Genomic DNA, 20,052 nt, shown 5'->3' on the forward strand with positions numbered 1-20,052 from the left:
GAAAGAACACCCTCAAAGCAATATAATACTAATACGAAGCATCCTTGTAATTTTATCCAAAAGCTCCTTGTTTCTGATTTAAACTGCTATGTAGTATACCATTTCAGCCTCCATTTTTCCTATCCCTTGCATTGAGGAATATATTTTGCATAATTTTAGCCATGCGTTACCAACAGCATAACAATTCATAATTATTATGATTAAAGATGTAATTATTACCAATACATGAGGCTTGACACCGACTAGCTTATATAAAGAATGTCACTGATGAACCTTCACACAGTAGAGCCACAAACAGACAAAGATAACATTTCAAAAGTTAAAAAGCCTATTTGAAGCGGCTGTGAAATAAAAATCAAACAACGAATTTTGTAAGCAAGGTTGAGACTGTGATAGATTAATATAGACAATAGTGTATAGATTAATATTGAACTCATTCTTGACATCTGATTACGCTATTGAATATCTTGCGATACCTGTGGTAATGTGCGTTAACATAATATTAAACTAAGTAGTTTTACTAATTCAAAATCTAAACATGGTCTATTCAGAAAGGCTTTTGATGGTCCTTTTGAGTTGTCAAAGGCAAGTAGGCTATTGGTTACGAAATTGAATTAGTATAAATACTTACATAGGTACAGATTAAAACGTTCAGAATCTTAAATTATTTATAGTTTATTTATACAAAAGTTATTCTTAAATATAGGTAGGTACATTTATTTCAGCTGTTTATACATTGTGAATTAATAAAATAAGGTAATCTTTCCGATGGATTTTTTTTTATAAATTAAATCAAACAGCTTCCATATTTTATATAACAGAGCCTTTAACTGAAAAAACTTTCCTTAAAATATGCATTTAGATTACGAAAACCACATCCAAACTAGATCAGTTGTTTTTGAGAAACCGTCACATATTTATACGAATTACAAATAGCAAAAACTGGGGACATAGAAAACACATTTATGCAAAAAAATAAATAAACAAATTAAAAAAAATATCTGATTTATATTCCAACTATCTGATAAATACGCGACGCGTCGCTACGCCAGAAATCGTGGTTTTACGTGCGGCTATAGATGTTTCACATCAAAAATGCGTTTTATACTTGTACCGTTGAGAGACTGGACCCTTGAAACCTTATTTCATAGTGCGGGGTGCAGATACCAGGTCTCTACTATTCATTGTTTGTCTCTGAAGATTTTAAATACTCGTCCAACCACTGCTCGATGACAGGGAGGTTCTCTGCAGACCATTTGGCCTCTTCTCTGATGTTCCTCATAGCCTTCTCGATGATATGCTCGGCGGAACCGAATTCTCCTTGATGGGCCACATAGAGGTTCGATACGAGGTCTAGACCCTCCTGTGTTGTGAACTCAGTCGTGGCTGCTTTGATCAGATTGTCCCATACGTTGGCTTTGCTTGAGTATCTATGATAATAATAGTTATACCTTTTAATGAATAATATGATAACACCAATATATTTACAATATTATTATTCATCTGTATTTTATTATTTAATGACAGGCTAACTAGGAAAGGGTACAAGTTCATTCAACGCATTCCTCTGACAGTTTTTAGGCAGCATTATACCAGAATACCAAATCGCTTGGCGGTATATTATAATTGCTAATGGTAGTGATAAGAAGCCCCAGCTGATGCCTCTTACCAGACTAGACCTGGGCCAATTTTAAAATTTAAAAAACCTAAATTGATCCTAACTGGGAATTGTAGGCGTAAGATTGTCCCGATTTGAGTTTAGTTACGTTACGTTACGTTACGTTTCCGATGCCACACAAACGTCCATGGGAACTAGAGTTTCCAAGTTGGAGTTTCTTACAAAGATTGCTGGACGACTCGAGCTCATACGGTGACGATCCCTTGCCGAGTTAATATGTGTGCTATGATTTTCATACTCACTTTTCCTTGAGCACTTCCCAGTTATTGCTCAAGAAGTGGAACAGAGTAGTGTAGCCCTGCGAGCTGCCGGTGAGCATGCTGAAGATCAATAACAAGTCTGTTTCGGTGAAGTTCCCATTTCCTTCCAGGAGTGTTATATTCAACAGCTTTTCGATCTAAAAATATATTTACAATTGAAATAACATGAGGGAGCAGTAATAGCTCAGTGGATATGATCTCTGCATCCAATTGCGGTCCGGGGCATGCACCTCTAATTTTTCATTATGTTCATTTTAAGAAATTAAATATCACGTTTTTAACTGCACTAAACTGTAAGAGTCGTGATAGCCCAGTGGATATGACCTTTGCCTCCGATTCCGGAGGGTGTGGGTTCGATCCAGCCCGGGGCACGCACCTCCAACTATTCAGTTGTGTGCATTTTAAGAAATTAAATATCACGTGTTTCAAACGGTGAAGGAAAAACATCGTGAGGAAACCTTCATATCGGAGAATTTTCTTAATTCCCTGCGTATGCGAAGTTTATTAATCCGCATTGGGCCAGCGTGGTGGACTATTGGCCTAAACCCCTCTCATTCTGAAAGGAGACTCGAGCTCAGCAGTGAGCTAAATAAGGGTTAATAATGATGAAACTGTACCTTGAACTCTTCTATAGGGCAGCCAGCAAGAGTTTTCAACAGAAATGTCCTTTCACTCTGCTTCCTCGACGGTGGGAAACTTATCACTCTTTGGAGACCAAAGTTCCACTCCTTTTGCGTTCCCCATTTGAATACTGGGCAGATGTACAGGTTTGGTAAACTATGGAAAAGTAATAAAAATATTTATTTCAGTAATATTATAATTATTTAATTCATGACGTATATTTTATTAGGTACTTTTAGGAATTAACTCAGAGGTAATTTGTCAGGACAACTTAATTAACAAATCGAATTGGAACCAAAATAGAATTCAAGAATGGCAGAGAATACCTTGAACAGTCCCAGAGGCTTTAAAAGGCGATCAAACACCTTCACTGCTCAAGCTATTCTCCCCGCCTATCCCAAATAACCCATGAAGGATTACACAATACAATTTGTGGACGGGTCAAACGCCACGAGAACAAGAAGTGACCGTATGGCGAGCGGTTCATATCGCAAGTTGCTGCCGCTCGATCGTCGCCCCTCTCTAACTCCCTACTCTTTACGGAAACAAATCACGCCACCTAGCATCAGCGTAAGCCATCTAGAGATCGAGCGACGTCATCTCCGTTTCAGACTACTATTTCCTAGAATACAGTTCAGTTTGTAATTCCTATAATACATTTATAAAAAAGTTTAGACATGATGATTAGGATAATAGATATATTTTAAATGAATATCTGTATTTTAATAAAAACATAATGAAGCGTGACTGTGTAAAGCTAGTTTATTTGAACTTTAACTAATTACTGTGTAATTTAGCCCGTGTGTGTTTTTGCTAACCCTAATTTTACAGGCAACTAGATTTCACTGAAAAAAAAAGTTGTTTTAGACTGCTACATGTGCAAATTAGTAATTAATTCTGGTCATAGTCGTTTATGTTCAAAAATGTTTTGTTAAAAAAATATTCTGTCGAATTGAGAACCTTCTCCTATTTTTGAAGTTAGAATAGTCTTTTTTTTTTTTTTTTACTCTTTACAAGTTAGCCCTTGACTACAATCTCACCTGATGGTAAGTGATGATGCAGTCTAAGATGGAAGCGGGCTAACTTGTTAGGAGGAGGATGAAAATCCACACCCCTTTCGGTTTCTACACGGCATCGTACCGGAACGCTAAATCGCTTGGCGGTACGTCTTTGCCGGTAGGGTGGTAACTAGCCACGGCCGAAGCCTCCCACCAGCCAGACCTGGACAAATTAAGAAAATCACAATCTGCCCAGCCGGGGATCGAACCCAGGACCTCCGTCTTGTAAATCCACCGCGCATACCACTGCGCCACGGAGGCCGTCAAAATCTACATCGGAGTCTCTCGAAAAATTCCTGACAGAAACTATTGGCTAAAAGAATTCCTGACTAAAAATTTCCTGAGAAGAGAACTGGAGGAGAAAATACATTATTTTATCATCATCACATCAGCCTCCTACGACGTACATAGGCGTTTAATGAAGGTCTGGAACCACTTTCATCAATAAATGAATGACTTTAAATAATGGCTAAAATATTTTTACATTAATTTCCTAATGATAAAATGATAGATACTTGAAAAGTTGCATATTTCTAGGTCAACGGAAAGTAGGTACCCACAAATTTTCCCTTGAGATTGTCGAAATATGCGTTTTTGTGGAATAAATAGCCTCAAGCGACTGTAGACTTGACTATTACTTTAATTTCAATACGACAGAAGGACAACAAAATTATCCTATAATTTTTTCCTTTTGAGTTACGAAACCCCATTATTAAAAGGAAAACTTACGGGTTCCCTTCATCTGGGTTAGGAGACTGCATCCACTTCCTGTACTGTTCCTGCGCGTCCTGTATACAAGGCTGGTAGCCCGCGTGGCAGAGGAAGTGCCTGGTACTGGAGCGAAGCTGCTTCCTCCAGTTTTCCTCGTCATCTCTAGCGTCTCTCTTCAGTTCAACGTACAGTGGCGTAAGAAGAGTTCTTACGTAAGCCTGCATAAACATTAAGACAAAGGTTAATTTTATGGAAACCATCGAATTGACAATCTTTAGATTAAAATAACCAGCATGAACAATTACCATTATTACAATCATGTTTAAATATCTGCCGGTATTATACAAGTTATTTTTTGTGAAAAAAATTTGTCTCTCCCATTTTTACCATATTACAAGGATTTATTTTTCTGTATGGTTTATTTTTCTGTATATTATATAATTATGCCAATTACTTTTTCTTGGTTTCTATTTTACAACCATCATCATCATAGTCAACTGATACAAACCGCATGGTCAATCCACATAATGGGGTGGGTGACTAAAGCTATGCTTTCAGGTTACCGTTCAAAGCACTTTAGAACTCCAACATTCCTATTTTACAAAAACTGTTACAAAGAGTATACCTACACGTAGATAAAACACTATAGTTTGGCAACTTCGTTCGTAACACTCCCGATGTTTCGCTTGGGCCGGGGGGCGTGTAGCGATGAATGAAAAACCCACGACTGATGCACGCCACTTACCCGCACGCACGATTTCACACCCGCGCAGTCTTTCCCCCTGTCACCGGATATCATGGGAGTGTTACCAACGAACTTGCCAGACTATAGCTACTTGCACAACAATAGAAATCTTCAGTGAATCATTCTACTTACCCTAAACTTGTCATGCATGCAAGAGCATATATGCCTCCCGATGTGATCTATCATCGTGAACACGGGGCTCCAGACCATATGGTGTCTCTCTTGTTTCAGGAAGAGCGTCATGTTTAAAGCAGTAGCGAAGGACAACTCCCCGGCATAGGCCAAGTTCCACGCGTCGTGGAGTAACTTGGCTCGAGTAAGTTCAGGTATTCTGATCCTGTCTTCGCCTTGGAGGTATTCGGAAAGGAGGTACCAGTTGTGTGTGTCGTAGTTTACTGGGAAGGGGGCTGGAGAAAAAATTTAAAATATTAAAAACTATGTCGTAGTATATTAGTCATACATTTCAGAGAGTCTCTGAAATGTATTGCATGTTAAATCTGCCTCATAATCCGAAGCCCCTGAACCAACAAGGCAGTGATAAATAGTATCTACGAATCCTCACTGTTAAATTCAAGATCGTTCAAACAACAAAAAATCAAGGTAGAGATAGTTAGCAATAATGAATTTAAAAATAATATTTGATATGTAGTGAAAAAGCAAAGAAATAAATATCTAAAGATTGGTTTTAAACCATATAAAAACTCGACTAGTTTTGGGATCTAACAAAAAATTCAATGTTTCCTATCCTTATGCTATTTCAAATTTCATTTTGAGATACAGCTGTCCTAGCCAGAATATCAATCCAGAGCTGGACTACTTCAAATATTTAGTTTATTTATTCAGGGTAGGGTAGGGTAGGGGTAAGGTAGGGGTAGGGTAGGGGTAGGGTAAGGGTAGGGTAGAGGTAGGGTAGGGGTAGATTAGGGGTAGGGTAGGGGTAGGGTAGGGGTAGGGTAGGAGTAGGGTAGAGGTAGGGTAGGGGTAGGGTAGGGGTAGGGTAGGGGTAGTTGAAAGTTTACATCGAGTTTCACGCGGACGAAGTCGCGGGCATCCGCTAGTTCTCAATAAATCTAGGTATATCAAAGTACTGCAAGTACTTTGATCTAGCAATATAGATTCATTGAGATCCTGCAGTTAATCCTCGATAACTAACCAATTTCCTCAGGATTAACAATGATGAAGTTGTCCTTGTCAGGCATATTCACGAGATTCAAATCCTTGTGGTTCCTCATCCAAGCAATGGGAGTAGTGTTGGTGAAGTCCAGATTGTCGCTGCGTGCTACCACGATGGGAGCCCACCACAACATTTTAGCAGCATCAGGGACATCGTGTGGTCGTTCACGGAGGTATACTTTCTATAACAATTAAGCCTTTATACCTACAGGTATGCTTTAGACGCCGGCCAAAAACCCAAAGATCTAAAGTGATTGAGTAATTATAGAATCTGGTGTTACTATGCGGAAGTTATCATGAGCACAATGAGCAACGTATTTTTCTGTTTAGCGCAAATACTTGACTAATCCGTGCGGCAACCTATGGGTAACACACAAAGATTCTAATAAATATTACATCGACACTGTATATCTTCAAGAGTGACTGACTCTCTATGACTCGACAATTTTAAATTCAGAAACGAGGATAAATGGAGATCAAGCATTTAAATTAAGCATTTGTATTTAGACAAATTTGTGTAGTTCTCTTCTCGATGGACTAGCAAGGCTTTTGCAAAAAACAGCAGAATTATTTATTACTTGTCTACAAAGATTTATATTTTTTATGTAATGAATAAACTTGTAAAACTCGACGGATTTGAAAAACTCTTTCGACAATAGTAAATTACATTATCATCACATATTTTATCCTCATATTCTTACGGAAATGGGAACCACTTGGGTAAAATTGCGAGGCTCAGCTAGTTGTAAATAAGTTGCTCCAAGTTCCTCAAAATCTTTTATCTCTCTCCACGTCGTATTCCTCATTACTGAGGGTCGTGACCCCTAACACACATTCAAGACTTTTTCCCGTACGATATCGCGCCATGCGGCTCGGCTTTTCACGACTTGTAGAGCTTCGTGTACTTTTGTATCGAGAGTGACAAAATCTTTTAAATATGATGGAAAAGTCAAGGATACCTGGGTAAGCATAGCAGAGTTGGTATCAATATTCCTCTTAACAGTGACAAGCGGTAACCTGTCCTTGTCGATCCAACTGGCGGTCACCGTCTTGATGTCCACGTCTTTGGGTATATTGCCTTCTGCGAGTGCCGCTTCGTTCAAGTCTTTCCAAATATCATCGCCAGTGAAGGTTTTGAATTTTCTAAAATGCATATTATGAGTTTAAAATCTAGTTAATTTAAAATAACAAGGATTAATAACATATTGAAATCATCTAATATTCATAATTCAATCAAATTAGACATAGGGAATGAAAGAAACTGGTGATTAGGCAAATGGGCATCACAAGTACGCTGTCAATGAAGAGCACGTACCTAGTTTTAGTTTAGTGTTAGTTTTTTGTTTTTAGTGTTTCCTAGCATAGTGACCGTAAACGCCACAATAGTTTCGTTCACTTGTTTCAATTATTTTGATTTTGATCCAAAATTACTGAAATGAGGTCGTTGAACTGCCTTTTCCTTTTTCTAACTCGGTTTAAATTAATATATACCTGGACTCAATGAACACTCTCAGCCCTTTCCTGAACGTGTCTCCGCCGATGGTGTAGTTGAACATGCGGAAGAGCAGCTCAATCTTGGTGCACGTGGTCTCCTGCTTCATCCCCGTGATGCGGGAGTGCGGGTAGCGTTTGCTGAACTCGTAGTACAGCGAGTAGAGCACCGTCATCGGCCATTTACCCTCCATCTCCGAACCGTTGTCGATCTAAATAATAGTAGACGATCCGAATTAGAAACGACCTTCACCCACCTGTTTGATGGATGAAAAGCGTTTCATATCAAAAGTATGTTTAATGACGCAACAAAACTTTCGTTGATATTGCAATCATCTCGAAATTCATTACAGAATAACCTGTTATTTAAGTCACACTAAAGTTACTCTATTTAATTGGAAATAAAATTGTAAATCGGTTGGGAGCGAGCATACGTCCGGACGTTATGCCTGGGGCGCGACAATAAAGCACGGAAGCTGATAACGCGATATCGAGACACTACTTTGAGGTACAAAAGGCGAACCCCTCTTATTCTTAGAGAAGACTCGAGCTCAGCAGTGAGTCGAATATGGGTTGATAATGATGATGATTTACAACTGATATTAACCGTTACAATCATTGGAGCAGCGTGAAGCATACACTCACCCGGTACCCATAATCATCATCATCATCATATCAGCCGATTTACATTCACTGCAGGACACATGCCTTTTGTAGGTACTTACAAACATCACGATCCTGAGCCGCCTGCATACAGCGAATCCATGCGACTGGATTGATGTCACAGTCCACCTAGTGGGGGGTCGACCAACACTGTGCTTTCTAGTGCGATGTCGCCATTCCAGCAATTCGATCTATGTGCCCCGCCCATTGCCACTTCAGCTTCGCGGCTCGTTGGCCCTGTAGTGGGCCATTAAAATTATGATGATGACAAACCTTATAAGCGATCTCCGCTGCTAGATATCCAACGAGCGCCTTGTTGAGATGAGCATCCGACCACCAGGCCGGAGTAGCGAGGGCGCCCAGCCACTGGTACGAGATCTCCTGCGCCAGTTGCAGGTAGCCACGGTTGGTCAGGTCACTCTCCCTAACAATTAAAATAAATATAAGTTTTTGATGCAATCTCACTTAAGAGTAATTTTTTCAATAAAAACTGACAGGTCACTTGTTGGTAATCTTACCACCACGAGGCTGACAATGGTCTCTTTACATTCTGAACTGAGGTTTTGTTAAGACTAGTGTAGAGTTAACGTATTATAAAGATGGTTCGGTACGAGGGCAAAAATTGCGGCTTAATCTCGCAGATTTGTTGGCTTTCGCGGGAAATGGGAAAAGAAATTGTCAATATTAACTTCCGCGAAGTAAAACCTATTAACGTATAAAAACAGTTATATCGCATTGAAAATGAGTTAACATCCGTCGAAGTTAATTAGACAGTCATTAGTAATTATTGGCATCCTTGGAGTAGATAATAAATTTAAATTTAAACACGCTGATAAGAAAACCGAGACAATACTACTACATAATTGCCTACTAATCGGTATTTAACTGGAACACCGATACATCATAAGCAATATTCTCTTTACTTGGTCATGGCTACGCCTTATAGCTACTAACATGCTAAGGAAACCTTTCCATTTGACATATCTAAAGCAATATCTTGAACATAATAAACTAAAACTGAAACTAAACTGTAATCTACACTTATTGTGAAATCAGACGACGGACTTACACTACTGGACATACGAGTAGACCTTCTATTGAAATTCCGAATACCGCAAAGTTAAGCCACTTGCATTCAGCGGCTTCCCTCACTAGGCGTGATATCGCCTAGACGATATCGCCTAAATGATATTGGGGATCGCCAGTCTAGTATTTTGGAACAGCTCTTCAATACGCTCGGACGATTGCCAATTGCAACTAATAGTTGTCTATTCACTTGTATTACTTACTTAAAAACGATCAGCCCCCAGTTATCAGCAGGTTTAACTCCTTGGTAGTTGGGCAAAGCCACGACATCCAGCCGACGCAGCGGCAGAGGCACTTGCCAGAAGTTGGCCACCTCGGCGAACACCAGCGCCACCTTATCATTGACACCGTCCAAAGCTTGCAAAAACTCGGGGCGGCCCCAAACGCGAAGTTCTATGAAATAGAAAGAATAGTATGTCACCTGGATGAGGGTATCAGCTGAAAATCAGTGCTGTATGCTCCAGCAATTGGTTGGATCATGCAGCAAAATGCTGAGCTGGTACCTTTTTCAAGGTTGTGCCAAACATGACAGTGTGGTGTTTGATGCTTTTACTACTTAAGTTTTGGTGGCTAAGGTGGTTGAGGCATCGGACGCTGCATCAGTGCATTGTGGTATGTGGCACAATTTTAAAATGAACGTTTTTTCTTTCTTTTATTATATTTTATTAGGTATGTCTAAAACCGAACTGTCTAATATTATTGATCTTCAACACCAGGGGGATCATAACCTACGAATTATGGAAACATATGCCATGTGAAATTATTCCCATTCATCACAGTTTTGCATGAAGATGTTTCAATCGGAAAAATGTGACACAATTTATGATCCGCGAATGAAATAAAAGTCAAAACCCCACGAGGGCCCGATGTAGCCATAAACGTACGTCATTACTCTTTGTTCTGTCGAGGGCGCAATTTCGCCGCAAAATGGTGGAAGTTATCATAAACTTTATGGGCCCATAGCCACTCGTTTTAGGACTTTGTACACTTGAGTGTTGAGATTGAATCGGCGAAATCTTTGGCAGTTAAAACTCGAGAGAGGAAACATAAATGCCACTTATTGAAAAAAATGTTTCTACTTTGTACAGTAAAAGTAAGGAAAGCAGCGATAAAAAGAAATTAATTAATTTAATGCAAGTAGTAAGAGCAAACAATAGACGGAGACAATTACTTATAACGACTTTTTTAATGACCCTCCACAGGGCAAGGACTCATTTCATAAAGGGAGGGGATAATTGTGAAGCTCAGAATCACCGCACGCTGCTCCCACGAAAGTTTACAGACAGGGTGATAATGTTCAATTCTTTAATGACCACTCATAATCACATTAACCACCCATATTCGTCTCACTGTCGACCTCGAGTCGAGTCTAGTTAGTCCACCACGCTGGCCCAATGCGGATTGGCAAACTGCACCCAGGAAGAAATTTAATAAAATTCTCAGGTGCATACCTGAGAATTCAAAGGTTTCCTCGTGATGTTTTTCGTTGACCGCTTGAAGCACATGATATTTAATTTCTTAAAACGCACATAACTGAAAAGTTGGAAGTGCATACCACGGACCAGATTCGATTCTACGCCCTTCATATCAAAGGAGCTCATTTGGGCTGTAATGTTAAAAAAAGTTACCACTATCAGATGTTAATGATAATGATATATGTGATGATATCGGCATCATTACGTGTTCTGCGGGGCATGGGGTGTAATATCACCAAAATCTTAGAAGAAAGAAAACTCAGTATTATATAGCCTGATTCAGGATTACGTGTTGCGAAGGCTATCATAGGCTAACCGTTGGACCAGAGGCAGTTGACCTGACCATGGAGTGGGCCGCAAAATAGGCAGAAAATGGTTATGAAATATGATTAAAGCCAATTAACTAGTAAAACCCTCACCAATATCATTTCCATTATCATCCTTGTACATAGTGGTCTCCCCCAGTTGCTTGAGGTCGGCAATGACCAGTCCCAAAGTAAACGTCGACATGGGCGGAGTCCTCTCAAAGTGGTCCCACACTGCGTTTGGTTCGCCATTGCTGCAAATTAAAAGATATACTAAGGGCGATCCATCTTCTTAACAATGCATGATGGTTGGGGCGTTATCCTTCCAAGGCATCTTCCAGACTTCGATAAGTCGGATAAACTATGTCGATGTTTGTCTGACAAGCAGAGTCGTTTGTAGATTTATATATTTTTTATTTTTATTTTATAAAATAAACCAACAACCAAGGTTAAGTTACGTATACCATAATCTAAGATGATTACCAGGATATAATACTTTTAGGATTTACGTAACTTAACCCTTTTCCCAGCTTATCTTTAAATTTTTATACGAAAAGATTGTCTAGTAGAGATTGCTTTAACACTTTCTTTGAGATAATTTCTTTAATTTTGTATTAAAATGTAGTATAAATAAAAAACAACTATGATGAAATTATGATGAAATTAAAGCATACATTTCCTCAGTCCTGGCTACAGGCGTGTTGCTAAGAGCCACCATGGTCTTCGGGCGGACCACGCTGACTTCGAAGGGAGTCTTGAAAGCCGGCTCGTCGAAACACGGGAACATTCTGCGCGCATTGTTGGGACGGAACTGTGTTCCTGCTACCATTCTGAAAAGCGAAGATCCTATACAGATCACATCATCATCATCGTGATCATCATCCTAAAGGCTTCCTGAGTTTAACGTGCATAATCAAAAATCATCATCATCATTAGCAACCTATGTTCGGCACAGTCCACCATACTGGCATAATGCAGATTGCACAATTAGGAAATTAAGAAAATTCTTACGTATGCAGGTTTCCTTACGATGTTTTTCCTTCGTCGTTTGAGACACCTGATAGTTAATTTCTTATCAAAGATATAAACAGGTAAATAGACAAAATTAGACTCCGCTTTTTTAAACATTAAATTAATTAAATTTTATTATATTTACGGATAATGTTATTGTTGATGTTCGAGTTATTCTCGATGTTTTTCCATAAAAACGGACAAAACACGTTTTTATTAAAAAAAAAATATTAATTTTTTAATAAAAACGTGTGTGTCTAGGGAAATCTGCTACCCTATGCGTGACAAAAGGGGAAGCCAGCCTGAGTGACGCCGTAACGCGTTAGGTTACGAAGCGGTTTAAGAAGTTATCACCCTCCAATGAGAAGTTATCACTTCAAAAAGTGGAGTGGCTTTGAATAATATTACCAAAAATGTTGCCTGTCCTCTTAAATAAAAATGATACAGTTTTCACCGGGAGATTATATTCAGTCTGCAAAGTAGGTTAGGTACCTTTCAACATCTTGGTCTGTGATGTAAGTGGTTTTGAAAAACGCGTCCGTGGTACCAGTCTCCATGTTGCCCTTGAAGCTAAAGTTGATGTGACCGGTTGACGACTTCGGCACGGACTTCTCCAGGCGTATGGTGAACGTCGGCTTCCGAGGGTCGCGCGATGTTTTCTTTATTGCAATCTTCTGCGCCACTTTCCTGTTTCGGGACAGAATAAAGGTTTTTTTGGAAACTGCACAAATTGAAATAAACGATATTGCACGAAAGCTTTTATTAATTAATCCCCGACATACAACGTCGCTTGTGTTATAAGTTTGAGATGTCTGATTGTGTGTGTACTTTGCAATTGCACGTTGTAGAGTCAACATCTCCTGAGGATGCTCCGGTTTCGGGGTGAAACGTACGTAGAGAGTATTTTGTCGGACCTGGGTGACGTTGTCGCATGGGTTCGTCGACTTTTCGCGGATGATAGCAAAATAAATAAATCATTATATAATCAGATACAAATTCACAAACTATATTTCTTTAAAATATTAGTACAGATGAAAATCCGATAAGCCAATCCGGAGATATCGGTGTTTTTTTAATATGATTTAAGATCATCATTTTCTCATCATGCTCATGTATCTCCAATCTTTCTACAGTTCAGGTGACATCTAAGTGATAGAAAAACTTGATGGCGCATCCAGGATTTTCTCCTCTTGTGGGTATCATTCAATATTTGTAGGAGATGAACAAAGGAATACAATTAATTAAACAAGCAAAAAAGAATCGCTAACATGAACTATACTCCGGCCAGGATTCATCAACTTTAAGGGTAGGTAGGTTATACGAACAAAGGATAAGGTCAACCACATAATATCAACTATCACACAGTAAAATCTAGGCGTACTATCTCGATGAACCAAATCCCCTAGTAAGAAATTACACATCTTGAAAACATACCCTAGTTCAGATAGTATTATTATATCAAAAATATAGAAAACCCTTCCCTGAAATGTTCAATTAATTAACGAAAACCCTATCCAAATAGGGTCAATAGGGCATACCGCCTTAGGCTATAGTTTTGCTCCTTCGATCTTTCGTGAAGATGGGAGATATGTTATTGACGTATGCTGCTCGTAGTGGCTAGGTCCTACTGATATATTTTTCCTAGAAGCAAAAAGTAAAACTACGAGGATCTCGCCGAGAGGATAAGCAACAAAACCATCATCGTTTGCGAATTGTACATCCGCACTAGGGAAACAGGACTTACGAGTCACTCGGTATGTAGGCCCTGACTTCCGACTCGGTGACTTCGATCTCGTGCGCACAGTGCAGGCTGATTGTGTTGGCCTCCTCCAACCACGTCACGTTGATGCTTACGTGACCTACGAACATACATTATCATTATCAGTCTATTTTATATGACGGTGCTTAGTCTCTCCACGCTGTTCCAATGGAATTGTTAATCAGATGGATCGCCTTTAGTATATTTTTTAATTTGCAGCAATGGCGAACCAAACGCAATGTGGGACCACTTCAAGAAGACTCCACACATGTCAACGTTTACTCTGGTACTGATCATTGCCGACCTCAAGCAACTGGGAGTGACCACTTTTTACAAGGATGATAATGGAAACTCTTTTACGATTACGAGTAGGCTCTATCAGATATTAATGATGATGACCGGGACCGACGACGAACGTGTTTTCTGAAGGATTGCGTTGTAACATGGAAACAAAACAGTAGATAGAACCAAACTCACTGACATAGCTCAGCAAGTCACGACGCTGAAGTAGCAATGGGGAGGCCACATAGTTCGAAGAGCCGATGGACGTTGAGGTCCCAAGGTGCTTGAATAGAGACTTCACACCGGGAAGCGCAGTTTTGGTCGACCCCCCACTTCCTGGACTGAGGACATCAAGCGGGTTGCAGGGAGCTATTGGATGCTGGTGGCTTGAGGCAGTCATTTTTGGAAGTCCATGCAAGAGGCCTATGTCCAGCAGTGGACGTCCATCGGCTGAGATGGTAAGGTAAGGTATACTGCCTTAGATCGAACCAGAGCCTCGTCAGTCCATATGCAGAGTGCATTGCGATCCGATGAGGTTGGAATTTGTTGAGGCTGGTACCTTTATGATAGTTGGGGTAGCTAACTGGTAGATATAGATCGATACCTTTATACAATGCGTCTTCTAAATAAGGCTCAAGTTCAAGCCGGTAGCCCGTCGGCTCCACCGCTTTGTCCAGCCGGTTCTCCATGGCGAGTCCGTGCGCTGAGTTCAGATCTATGCTGCGCGTCTTGATGATGTGTAGCGGACGCATCTGTTGGAGACCAAGCTATGTCAGTCAACACGACAGTACGTAAAAAGATGAAGAACTGTGACCCAACTACAAATGAATTGATTATCTTCATATCAGATCATTCATATATGTAAACGTCCATTGCAGATCATAGGTTATGATCATGGGGCATATCACTAAAACGATTTTGAAAATCCCTACAAAAGTCTAGGGATTTTCAAAATCGGTTTAGTTGTTTTCATTCGCATTAGTTATAGTGTAGAAATCCTGCCTTTAAATTATCCATAAACATTTTTAAGTATCCAAGAACTTCATTTTGTCTGATTTTGCCTTATTTTGTCACATTTATAACATTGTGAATGATGTTAAAACAAGATAACAAAATTGTTTCCTAAATATGCATAGATATTCTTGCTACCTGATAAGCCTAATAAGTGTATTAGGCTTTAGCTTCTATCGTCTAACGGCGCGAAGGAAGCGAAGAAGGTTACGTATTTTCGCTCCCTTATAACGTCGTTACTGTAGTAAAGGTCATGCCGTGTTGTGTGCTAAATTATAATGCTTAGCCACATACAACGATAATAATATTTTACTCTAAACGGGGAATTTTTAGTAGGTACTTTTATTCTTAGAGGCTAGAGTTTGTTAGCACGCCTCATAGAACACGAAGAAGCAGCGTACGCTCATTCTTGACTTTTTACCCAAATGTTTTTATGAGAAACTGATGCTAGAAGATTCTTCATTATTCTCATGGCTGCCTCCTTCTCTAATGGAAACAAAACAGTAGATACGTTTCAAGTAGCAGAGTCGCTAGTCTGCTGAAAGTTTGAGACCTACACTGTCAAGGTTCAAAGGCCAAAAGTTAAGCGTAGAGTTTAACATCTGTGTAACTGTTTATAAATGCATTATGCTGCAAAAGCCTGACAAAATCCTAACATTCGGTTAATGTTAACTTTAAAAACGTTAGTTAATAAAACGTTAATAAAATATTTTGAAGTACAAACACATATAGTAGAAATAGTTGACAGAACTAGAAAATGGCCCATTAGATGAGAATGCGACTTGGCAGCAGAAGTAAGCCTGTCACCAGCTTTTTAGACCAAAAGATAACAATGCTACGTGGCTAAAGAAGTACATCCCCGATCTCTCGCAGAGTTCTACTACCAAAAACATCGTCATGCTCGTTCGTATCAATTCGTCCTGTCGGGAGCAATCATAACAAATCAGGGACGGCGCGTCAAAATAGGCGTTTAACTACAGGCTAACGAAGTAGTGGAGCCCACCTTATCCGGCCGGCACTCGCTCAGCGCGACCAGCCCCGCCAACGCGCACAGTTGAAGGGCGTTCAACATCTCGGTGATGTAGCCTGGAACAATTTACAGATTTGTTATTTATCTACAATACTCTAGTCTTCTTGTTTCTTTCTTTCAATTACATTGAAAAGTACATGAATGACCGAGTTTTGCATCCATCCGTGGGTATACGAGTTAGAATATGACACTCACTAATTACATAGGTTTATATATTGGTTCGACGGCCTCCGTGGCGCAGTGGTATGCGCGGTGGATTTACAAAACGGAGGTCCTGGGTTTGATCCCCGGCTGGGCAGATTGAGATTTTCTTAATTTGTCCAGGTCTCGCTGGTGGGAGGCTTCGTGGCAAAGACGTGCCGCCAAGCAATTTAGCGTTCCGGTACGATGCCGTGTAGAAACCGAAAGGGGTGTGGTTTTCATCCTCCTCCTAACAAGTTAGAACGCTTCCATCTTAGGATAACTTGTAAAAAATAAAAAAAAAACTTGGCCATTCATTTGTATCCGAAAAATGCAGGTTACCTGGAATGTTGTCCGGGAGTTTTGAAAATCGGTAATTTTAAATATTTTGAGGGCTCTTTTCGAATTCCACTTTAACTTAGCCACCTCGTGACAAAATTAAAGTTCGAAAGTGGAACCGAAAAATAACGCCTTTAACTTTTTAGACGATATCTCCTTTCCGAGTCAATTTATGATATTAACATGTAAGTACAAAATAAACAAGAGAAAGATACTACTATTTACGTCTCAATATATTTTCCATAGAACAAATAGTAGTAATAGTAGCGTACTTACACCGTAAATTGTTATTTAACAAGTGTTTTCCCTGAATAACTTATTTACACTATAATTAAAATACTACTATAAATTGTTCTGGTTTGGTCCAAATATGCTTAGTTTTATAATACAATTATTACATCGAAATCTAATTACATGGATGAACGAATTTTGCATCCATCCATCTATGGGAATACGGGACCATAAGGAAAATTTCAACTTTTATAAACCTCTTAATTTGAAACACACCACAAATGCGGAAGATATAATCACCAAATTGGCGTTAATCATACGTATTTTCGTAGAAACCAAAATTTAATTTAATTGATCACATGCTACTGAGCACGTAGTGCAATAGATAATGGAATAAGGGACAAACATTGCATCATTATTTACATATTGTTATGGCCCACTGCGGGGCCAGGTCTGCCTCCTTGTATGAGAGGGGTAATGGAGCTCATTCAATTCATTCATACAATCATTCGATAGAGATTTTACTGCTCTACAAAACTGTTGTTTGTTTTTTTGAGCAACTTATTTTTTTATTAATTTTCTAGCTCCGAAATGAACCATCCAGGAGGCAAAATTCAGCATTTTCGACTACTGCTTTAACTAAAACTGCCTTAACTGCTGATAAATTTTTGATAGAAAAGTCTTTCTTTACGACCCAATATAAATCTGTCTCCGATTCCGGAGGTGTGGGTTCGAATCCGGTCCGGGGCATGCACCTCCTTTTCAGTTGTGTGCATTTTAAGAAATTAAATATCACGTGACTGAAACGGTGAAGGAAAAACATCGTGAGGAAACCTGCTTACCTTACTTAGAATTTTCTTAATATTCTGCGAGTATAAATGAAGTCTGCCAATTCGCCTTGGGGCAGCGTGGTGGACTATTTGCCTAACCCCTATCATTCTGAGTAGACTCGAGCGCAGCAGTGAGCCGAATATGGGTTGATAATGATGATGATAATTTAATAGCAAACGATCGTCAAACTTAGTGAAGTGGCTGAACTTTTATATTGAAGGAAATCTCTTCAAACTTAAAAATTCTTTCTCGATTTTTTTTTTTGTTTTTAGTCGCTCATTATTCCTGCAATCTCTCGTGAGACATTCAGCGGGATTTTAAGTATTTGTATTAAGGCGTGTTAGGTGCAAAATCCTCAATGGATTTTGCCCAAATATAATAATGTAGTGTCTGTTTCATGACATCTTGTGGTGCTCGTCTCTTGAGCCTTTTGAAAGGTTTCTTCATCATTAGGTTCCTTGCAAGGTATGTTTTCATTGACTTCTGTCTTTATAGTTTTAATTTAAAAAAAATAATTGAATGACAAAAACTCAAAACAGATTATGGAATTAGCAAAAACCCTCAACCCCAAAATTTGTAGACAAGTGGGTTTCAGAATTAGTTTAGTAAGTCAACCTACTCACCAGTCAGACCGTAGTGACGAGCCGTCTCCGTATGAGCCCGGCCAGCTCAATACAACTAAATTGCCTCCAGGATATGCTCCATTTGCGCTGACGACACTTCATTGTTGTTTGCATTGTCGGTGTTACTAATACGTGCTACTTTGACGAGCGCGTATTGTTGTACATCTCTGATGGGTATTGGGCATGCCATTGTTGTATTTTTTGAATTATTTCGCAAGGGTGATGAAGGGTCTGACAAAATGGCGCCACATTTTTGGTATGCGCGGTGGATTTTCTGACGGCATCCGTGGCGCAATGGTATTCGCGGTGGATTTACAAAACGGAGATCCTGGGTTCAATCCCCGGCTGGGCAGATTGAGATTTTCTTAATTTGTCCAGGTCTGGCTGGTGGGAGGCTTTGGCCGTGGCTAGTTACCACACCACCCTACCGACAAAGACGTACGCCAAGCGATTTAGCGTTCCGGTACGATGCCGTGTAGAAACCGAAAGGGGTGCGGATTTTTCATCCTCCTCCTAACAAGTTAGCCCGCTTCCATCTTAGACTGCATCATCACTTACCATCAGGTGAGATTGTAGTCAAGGGCTAACTTGTAAAGAATAAAAAAAAAAACACATGATTGGTTAAGCCGACCCCGTATAAACGGGACAAGGCGAGGCCGAAGAAGAAGGTGATGGTGTTTTCATGATTGACTATTTGACTAGCAGACACTCCTGAGTTTCATCCGCGTAGTCTTCTTTCCTTTGGGAATACGGGAATAAAACAGACTCTTGACATATACAAATAACATGGCTTTCTATTGGAAGGATTTTCAAAACCTGTTCTGTATGTCCAGCCCCTGTAACCAAGTGGCACATCGATTCTCTTTCTACGATCGCAAACGCTTCAAAAACTACAAAAATGTATGGGAATGACATTTGCTATCGACAGGTCACGTGATCAAGATCTGTTTGCGATGGTAGAAAAAGAATCGACTTGCCACTTGACTACAGAGGCTGAGATTACCGCCTGCGACCTCACAAACTTTACCTTATTATATTGTTTGTTTATTGTTCATCTAAAAAGTAAACGTCTTTTCAAATCGTGCCAAGTTTCATTTTAATTCATTCAGTAGTTTCAGCATGATGTCCGGTCATCAGACAGACAGTCAGACACAGGCAGACTTACTTTCGTATTTATAATATTACTATAGATAATATTATTTGCGTAAATGTTCATAACAAGAGATTGACTGTCATGGCCGGATCTTGGTAGGTACTCATTATAACGGTAAAATGTATTACAAAATTCCAAACATTAAACCTATAGCTTTACAAGTTACTTTGAAAGTTTCAGGAAACGTCTTTGATGTAATCGAATCTGTGATGCAATTACAAGATGTCGAGGCAAGTTCTTCAGCTCCCGCCGAGGCGGAAGTAAAAGTAAAGAAAAAGTACCTAAGGGAAACAAAGTCGGAGCGCAGTCAAGTTTTATTGATTCCTGTAATTGGAA

At 39.6% G+C, this 20,052-nt stretch overlaps 1 protein-coding gene across 1 annotated transcript; it reads right to left on the reverse strand.

The window, feature by feature from the left end:
* Window positions 1-657: 657 nt before the first annotated feature.
* Window positions 658-18,645, reverse strand: LOC112049724 (aminopeptidase N). The gene is made up of 17 exons (XM_024087734.2): window positions 18,564-18,645; window positions 16,333-16,415; window positions 14,923-15,070; window positions 14,022-14,136; window positions 12,770-12,964; window positions 11,941-12,096; window positions 11,381-11,520; window positions 9,690-9,879; window positions 8,674-8,824; window positions 7,738-7,949; window positions 7,206-7,389; window positions 6,227-6,428; window positions 5,206-5,480; window positions 4,347-4,546; window positions 2,556-2,715; window positions 1,921-2,075; window positions 658-1,430 (listed from the first exon to the last, which is right to left on the reverse strand). Exons 2-17 carry the CDS (start codon window positions 16,399-16,401, stop codon window positions 1,178-1,180), a joined length of 2,805 nt encoding a protein of 934 aa, XP_023943502.2. The 5' UTR covers window positions 16,402-16,415; window positions 18,564-18,645; the 3' UTR covers window positions 658-1,177.
* Between the last annotated feature and the right edge of the window lie 1,407 nt (window positions 18,646-20,052).

The sequence above is a fragment of the Bicyclus anynana genome, chromosome 12 (genome assembly GCF_947172395.1).
Source record: "Bicyclus anynana chromosome 12, ilBicAnyn1.1, whole genome shotgun sequence".
Classification (NCBI taxonomy): Eukaryota; Metazoa; Arthropoda; class Insecta; order Lepidoptera; family Nymphalidae; genus Bicyclus; species Bicyclus anynana.

Coding starts and splice junctions, on each gene's coding strand:
- LOC112049724 (XM_024087734.2), bottom strand. CDS start 16,401: ATGTTGAACGCCCTTCAACTGTGCGCGTTGGCGGGGCTGGTCGCGCTG. Junction 14,137..14,922: donor AGAAGACGCATTGTATAAAG/GTATCGATCTAT, acceptor GTATGTTCGTAG/GTCACGTAAGCATCAACGTG. Junction 6,429..7,205: donor ACTCTGCTATGCTTACCCAG/GTATCCTTGACT, acceptor TAATTGTTATAG/AAAGTATACCTCCGTGAACG.